The sequence below is a fragment of the Drosophila grimshawi genome, unplaced genomic scaffold (genome assembly GCF_018153295.1).
Source record: "Drosophila grimshawi isolate 15287-2541.00 unplaced genomic scaffold, ASM1815329v1 contig_44, whole genome shotgun sequence".
Taxonomy (NCBI): domain Eukaryota; kingdom Metazoa; phylum Arthropoda; class Insecta; order Diptera; family Drosophilidae; genus Drosophila; species Drosophila grimshawi.
The window spans coordinates 7,650,484-7,658,793 of record NW_025063240.1 but is presented as its reverse complement, the minus strand read 5'-3'; the positions used below and the strand labels follow the sequence as shown (position 1 = coordinate 7,658,793).

General features: G+C 34.4%; 1 protein-coding gene across 1 annotated transcript; it reads left to right on the top strand.

Moving 5' to 3' along the window:
- Positions 1-340: 340 nt before the first annotated feature.
- LOC6557375 lies at positions 341-7,717 on the top strand. Its single transcript, XM_001984920.1, has 3 exons — positions 341-406; positions 6,532-6,696; positions 7,046-7,717. Exons 1-3 carry the CDS (start codon positions 341-343, stop codon positions 7,715-7,717), a joined length of 903 nt encoding a protein of 300 aa, XP_001984956.1.
- The last annotated feature ends 593 nt before the right edge of the window (positions 7,718-8,310 follow it).

Genomic DNA, 8,310 nt, shown 5'->3' with positions numbered 1-8,310 from the left:
CAATAATTTGAGCCGCGTTTATGTACAAATGTGTGTGTGTGTGTGTGTGTGTGTGTGTGAGTGTGTCTGTGTGTTAGCATAAAACGTAATATAAACGGTGTATGTAGAATGCAATGGGAACAGCAGCATTTGGAGGATGAGAACTGAGCGCTCGATGCGCGTTGTGGTTTCATTTGTGAGTTTTAATTAAATACGTTTAAATATTTGTTATTTCCGACAGGCAGACAAACCAACAACGACCAACGAGGCAACAACAAATCGCAACAACATGAAAGAGCTGCAGCACAACAGCCACCTGGCAAATATTAGCGAAAAATTAGCAAAGTATTTTAAGCGCAACATGTTCGTCCTGCGGTTTTCAACATCAAATCCTCTGGCTGCATCCTCATCTGGCATCAGTTTCAATGTAAGTGCGCACAGCAGCGGGGCAGGCAGGTGGGGAATGTGGGCAGTTTTGATATGGGAAAACATACATAATTTTGCGATGTGAGCTCATTGCGTGTGCATTTTCATTTATTTATAAATAACGCATAATTAATTTAAAATGCGTGCCTGAAATTGCCGTTAAGTGCTTAATCCTGTAAAATGCAACTGGTCACGCACCAAAACACACAATTTCCTGGACCCGACTCGTTTCGAAACTCGTTTTAGCCAATGCATTTCAAGTGGCCATCATCTTCAATCCACTAATCTACTTTTTATCTGTTTGAATGTCGTAAATAAAATGTGAGAGAAATAAGCTTTAAATAAAAATGATGGTAAATTAGCCATGACTATATAAGCCGATTCGCTAAGACATTCATCGTATTCAAATTGATTTATACTAACGAAATAAAATGAATTGAAATCGAAAACGAAATAAATTAATTGAGTTGATTGCTAACTGAAATTAATTATGCGTAAGCTAATTAAGTACAAATACAATCCAGCATTTTAATTTGATATTATTCTATTAATTTTCTATTGGCGACAAAACTCTCATTAACAATTTAACTCACTTAACATTTTCGTTCTCTCTAAAAAGTCTATTGGTATATTGCCAAAACGAAAGGCAAAATAAACTAAAGTCCGCAAAAATTGCTAATGATTGCCATGCCCACAATTACCGCTGCTTGATCACAGTGCAATGTTTACCCCTTCCCCCACCACCCTTCCCGTTCTAGCATCTAATTTGGCCGCAAATTTGTGAAAGTCGGAAAGTTCAAAAATTTTACATGCGGTCAACAAAATCAAATTAACTTTTAGTATGTTGAAAATTTTGCAACCACAGCTGGAAATAAGTTTTAAAAATTTAATTTTAAATACAACGCACAACTTGAGTGCGATAATGGGGGATGGGGTGGGGAGAGGTTGATGAAGGTTGACTGTTGTTTACATACTCGTATAATAGGCCGATCACCATCAATTAAGAAAATAATCCGCGCATTATGTGAATACTATATAAATATTATTTGACAGCAGACCATTGGCAAAAACTGTCGTCGAGTGGTCATCACAGCAACGGGAGCACCAGGCGCCCATGGCAGATGAGTGTTGAGGGGTGGGTTCAACAATCCGGACTGGGGATTATGGGACCATTATGCGAACATATTCAACATATGCTAAACGAGCGGAAAAAACTCCTGAACCATGTCATGTGGCGGTCGTAATGATGTTCCTGATGAGACCAGAGTATCCAGCGGATGCGTATGCGGATGCGAAAGCGGATGTTTTTGGGCCAGTTGCGGATGTTGATGATAATGACGATGACAGGTGTCCTATGAACTGCAAATGACATTTATATGGACATGCAACGACAAATCGACCTGGAATATTGTGATTTTTTAAGATGCAGCCAAAAGCTAGTTAAGACTTATCAAATAATAATAATAAGTAATGCATAATAAGATAAGAAATATTAAAAAATCCATGTAACTACAAAGTAAAGTTTTTTTAAATACCTAAAAACAAAATTACAAAGTTTGATCAAGAAATGCAATTACCAAAATCATAACAAAATATGAACATCATCAACTTCAGCTCTGATAAAAGAATGAATGACTTACCAATCTAGGACAGGCATTTATTTTTATTTACAAATTGATTTGGTTTCTTTTTCTATTTTTTATTTAAATGGCTTTCCATTTTTGGTTGCTTTTCATTTGATATTCTTTTAATATTTTCATTATTGTCATCAAAATATACATTTAATTATATAACCACGCTCACTAGTTCCCTAATTGTTTTAGTTGCGGAGAGGTGTGCGCTGTGCAACAGGGCGTATGATGAATTTGGTTGAACAATTTTCCCCAAATCTGTAATGCAAATCCATATTCATATATATAAATGGATATCTTTATTTGTATATGTACGTGTGTATTATTTTACGTGTCTATTTAGACAGCCGTAACTAAATATAGATTGTTAATTTTGTAATTAATATTTATACACAATTTAATTAGCGTGAAAGTCCATCTGATTGTTTATCCGTCTGTATGAGCAAGCCAATCGCAGAGTTAGAAAATTTCAAATTGAAATTAAGTTTATATCAATTTATCGATAGCCTGCAATAAAAACTGCAATTTTAAAGATATTGCTTGCTAATTCAGATTTATTTTCAATTTACAGTTTCATTCTCTAATTTAAATTTGTTTCCCCCTGCTCAAGGTCAGGTGATATATTATTATAATATTGCATTTGAAAGGAATAAAGGCAAATCAAATGTATTCGCTCTGTATACGCTATAAGTTTAGCTTAATCATTAATCATTTATATATGTTTGTGTTGACCGCGCGAAAACGTAATTTGCTTGAAGCCAACCTCAACGTACTTGGCACACAATGACTTCAAATGCCATCAATTTGGCTAACAATATGCATGGCAATTAACAAATTAATTGCCTACTTTGAGGCTGCACTTGAAGGCTACACACAAACACTCACACACTCACACGCTATTCACACAGATGCCTGCAAGTGCAGGCTTTGCTAGTTAAGCAAATTCCCAATGGCGTCTTAGTTTTATGGGCAGCACGCAGCGTCAACAACAACAATAACAGCAACAACTCAAGGCACAAATGCTGAAACGCTAATGAAATTTGCAAGCCGAGCTGCACAGCTGCCCAGGGAGTTGAACTTCTGCCCGGTAGGTGGCGTATTTGCAAAGCTTTTAATGTAATGACACATTATCATGCTTGCAAGTCAAAGGCAGCTATGAAAACACATAGACAAGAACTCTGACACACACATATGCAATAAGCGACAATTGAGCATAAGCAGATAACGGGAAGCTATGAAGCAAGCGTCAGTGGGAAAGGGAGAGAGTGTGAAAGCTATCGCAAATGAGGGAGAAAGCCAAGATTGTGAGTGCGGCAGACTGTTGCAATTGTTTGCATTGCTTTGCCTAACCACAGGTTACATCAACTAATGCATACTTGCATCAACTCGAAACTAACTGAAGGTGTAATCTGACGTTTGTTTGTGGCTGCGAGCTTAGACAATTGTTAAATTATTCAAATAATATTCACTTGGCAAATATTAAGTATATTCATTATATATATATATTCATAAGCTTGCAATTTATTTGCAAATATTTGATAAATATTTATTTAAATTTAAAATTAATCTTATACATTAAACTTATGTATTAAATATATTTAAATTAAAAATTACACTAGTTTATTATATAAAATTATATAAATATTCATAAGTTGGCAATAAATAAAAAATTTGCAAATATTTTATAAATATTTATTTAAATTTAAAATTAATCTTATACATTAAACTTATGTATTCAATTTATTTAAATTAAAAATTACACTAGTTTATTATATACAATTAAAAATTATATATGTATTCAATTTATTTAAATTAACAATTAAACTAGGTTATTATATAAAATTAAAAGGGAGCAATTAAATTAAAAATGAAAAAATAAAATAAAATAATGAGCGTAATAATTTCTGTGGTTATTTATTGCAAGGAAAATCAGAAAAAATTCCAATCAGCACAAATATTGTTAAGCATGAAACAAAGATTTTGAGTGTGAAATTTAATAATATTAATAAGAAAAATAAAAGAAAATGTAGGCAAATCATATATGAAAAGTGAAATATCTAGATCAGTTATAAAGAATTTTGGTTTATCCCTAAAATGCTTGTTTGAGTCAAAACTGTAGGGTTATTATTATTATTGGGATAACAGCAGAGCGACCTATTCGATCTATTGTTAGGGTGACAAGTTTTTGTATGTTGCGTATTTACATTGATGTCTGTTTGCAGCGCTCAACTGTGCAACAACTCCCAGCAAACACTTTACCCTATCTCTATTTTATATGGATTTACTGTCGATTTATTACTGCCGCTGTATTTGTTATTGCTATTGTTTTATTATTGCTGTTGCACAGATATTACGCATCCGACCTGACAGACGGCCTATTTGGTTGGCAACTTCCACGTTGCAAAATGCGATTTAAATGGTTACCATCCTACCAAAAAAAAAAAAAAAAAAAAAAAAAAAACAACAACAAAAAAACTGAAAACAGAATACGCCCTGCGCCTGCACACACTCTGCCACACTTGTGCCTTTTATAAAATATGCAACAGCAGCAACGCTTGTTGCAACAATGACAGTATCAACAAAAACAGCAACAACAACAGCAGCAACAACAGTAACAATAATAACAATACAAGTACAGAAATTGCCAGCGCATCCATTTAATTTCATTTTAATGCAGAGCATATCCTGGCAAGGTGTAGTCCCCTCCCCTGTCCACCCCCTCCCCGTCCCCTTCACAATGCCCGCTTGATTGTCGGATAGCGATTGTCCTTATGCAGAGTGTAAACAATTTTGCCTTATCAAACAATCGAAATGTGGGCAGTAGGCGTGGCCAATTAAATGACTCTGGCTCTGTTTAATGCATCACTTTTGGCCAGCTGCATATTATTGCATTTATTGTTATTGTTGTTATTACTATTATCATTACTGTTATAATTGCTGTCATTTGTATTTGCCTGTTGTCTGTGTTTGCCAAGTGTTGATCGCATTTTTATGACTGCTCCAGGCGAACTCATGATTGCAATCAGTTTTCCCGAGTGTTGGCAGTGAGCTGAAAGTAAATTAAACAAGGAAATCCACTTGCAGACCATAAATCACACTCAGAGTTTTGAAAAATCGAGTGAAAAACATAGAAAATGCACACTTGATGACAACAAAAAATGAAGGGCTTAATTTGAATTTTTCATAATATACAATTTAATATAGGTGTATAAATTATTTTACTCATTACTCAGTCACCAACGATCTTAATTTAATATTAAAATTGCTCACACTTAATATTAAAATATTAAACAAAATTATATCACCTAACCAAAAATTAAAATTGAATTTTTAACTGCTTTTGATGTTTAATTAAATTAAATTAAATTCATAAAATATTTATAAATATGTATTTTAAAGATTTAAGCTTAAAACTAAATCATTTACACATACATAAATTGTTTATATTTAATCTTTATTATATAGTTTAAAAAACTTCTAGATCATGCCAAAAACCGAATAGGATATTAAAATTGAACAGCGAAAGACTCTTAAACAATTGAAGACTTCTTGAGGCACACTTATGACCAAAAATAAATTTGTATAATTGCTTTATAAATAAATCGACAATTCGCCAAAAATAGCAAATCAAAAACTACAAAAAAACACTTGAATTTTTAGCAAATTGGCAAAAAATTAAAGAATAATTTGTAAGACACATTTAAATTTGAATTAAAATTACAACTTAGTAATAATTTGTAAGACGCATTTGAATTACATACAAGTAAAGACAACAAATTGCTTACAAAATAATGCGCAACTCAAATGATTGAATAATAGTTTAATAATACTTAGAATATTATTAGTCTCAAGTGGCGAGCACAGAGCAGGAAACAAATTTGCTGAAAAGCCAAAAATCAAATTTGATATCTGAAATCTGAAATGTGTAGCAGTATTCAAGGTCAGAGAACGCTTCAAGTGTTCTAATGAGGCACTTGAGCATGAATATGTTAAATGAGTGGGCCGAAGTTGTTAACAATTCAAATAATGTCTATTAAAATATAATCAAAATATATGACATAAAGTTAACTTGTGATTAGACCATTAAATGAGCCAAAAACGTACCATTTATTATCCATTGTATTTGCTAAATAAGCCAAAAACAAAAAAACAGTAGCCAATCTATTACCAACAATTGTAACGAACAAAACGTTTAATTTGAAGTGTGCGAGTAAAAAAAAGCCACTTCACTTCACATGCAAAAACCTGATCCAAAATGTGTATTGTGCTCAAGTGCGTGGCCAACTAAGTTGAAGGCGGACGTTTAAACATGAAATTTTCGGTCAGTTTTTCGTCGTCGGATCGTCATAGCCATATTATCAAGTGGTTAATAGAGCCCAAGACGGCCTGTCGTCATCTTTAACTTTGATGCGCACTTGACTTGGCTCCATATTTCATATGTGTTTTTTTTTCTGTTTTGTTTTTTTTTATTATTATTTTATTTTCTACTCTTTAGACTGGTAATGAAAACCAGATTTCAACCGTCGATGATCCATTTTTCGCTATAAATACGCATTGCGAATTGGACCAAGGCATCATTGGGTTCAATACCTACGACACAGTAACATCTTTCGTCAGTTTGCCTAGTTTGCTAGTACGAAAGAACCAAATCTACAGCATGGTAAGTGTCCCAAAGTGTGCTGAAAAATACAAACAATTATTTAGTCTTGGAGCACGAAGTTTTAAAGCTTTCCTATGAATATCTTTACAACTTATTTACTACAGAAAAGTATTTAAAAGAATTTATTTTACACATAAAAGGAAAAGTTTTAAAATAATTCAGAATTCGCTTGTAATCTAAATGATCTAAATTTTTTAACATTTAATAGAATTCAAAGTAATCGATTCAAGTATTAAAATTGAGATTTAAATTTTAGTATATTTTATTTTTTATTAATTTCATAAGTTTTTCAACTTTAAATTATATTTTTTCATATTTTTTACACAATTTGCTGAACTTCTCGTTGCAGAAACTCTTCATTGGCGCCCTCTCCCTTTGCCTGGTGGCCTTTGCCGCAGCTCAATCGTTGGATGCCGCTGTGCAGGATCCTTCCGCCGAGTACTTGCCACCCGTTGGAGATGCTGAGGCTGCCGCATTGTCGGACGATGGTTATCGGTACAAGACGGTGCGCCGTTTGAAATTGCGTCATCGCCGCGAGGTGCCCAGCCAGGAGTATCTGCCACCCAACCAGGAGTATCTGCCGCCCGTTGATGGTGGCGAGGTTGCCGAAACGAAGGTTGCCGATGATGGTTACCGTTACAAGACCGTGCGCAAGCTCAAGTTCCGTGCCCGTCATCGTCGCGATGTCTCCGAAATTGCCGCACCCTCCAGCGAGTATCTGCCCCCGGTTGATGTTGAGCTTGCCCCCGAGCTGAAGACTGTGCTGGGCGCCGATGGTTACCGTTACAAGACTGTGCGCAAACTCAAGTTCCGTCGCCATCGTCGTGAGGCTGACCCAGCTGAGGATGCTGCCGCCGCTGAGGCAACCAACGGTGAATATCTGCCACCCGCAGAGACACCCGCCGCCGCCGATACCGTTGAGGTCAAGTCCGCCGATGTGCCCGCCGAGGGCACCGAGGTTGGCAAGGATGGCTACCGCTACAAGACCGTCCGTCGCATCCGCTACCGTTACCGTCATTAAGCTGCTGATTTCCGAACTTAGGCCTATTGAACCAAATTGATCCTGATAGTACACAGAGTTTGCCCAGCCAGGCATTGGAGAAGTTTACAATGGTTATTTGTTAGTTTCCATTTGCTTGGCTGCCACTCGACCCAATCCCCTGTCCCTTAAATAATATACTTAGTTTTTCATTTGTTCCCACCACAAAGCATAAGGAATAATAAAGTTTATTCGAAACAAAAAAAAAAACTTATTTTGTTTTCTTTTTTTCTTTTTCTAAAATAAGATTTGAAACTGAAGAATCAATGGAATTGATTTATCAATCATCACACTTAATACACAAAAGAAAAATCAAAAATATAATAAAAATTCATTTAATAAATATGATGCATAAAACAGAAATTTTATAAAGACATTTTACTAAATTGGCAGCTAAATTAAATTGAGAACATTGGCTAAAGTCCCCAATAAAATATTTTTTAAGTGCAATTAATCACATTTTAATATTTAAAAATTTATAAATAAAATAAAGTATTCAAAATATTGTAAAAAATATTAAAAATTAAACATTAAAAGTAATTTGGCTTATTGTTAAATTCTTATTTAAATGAATA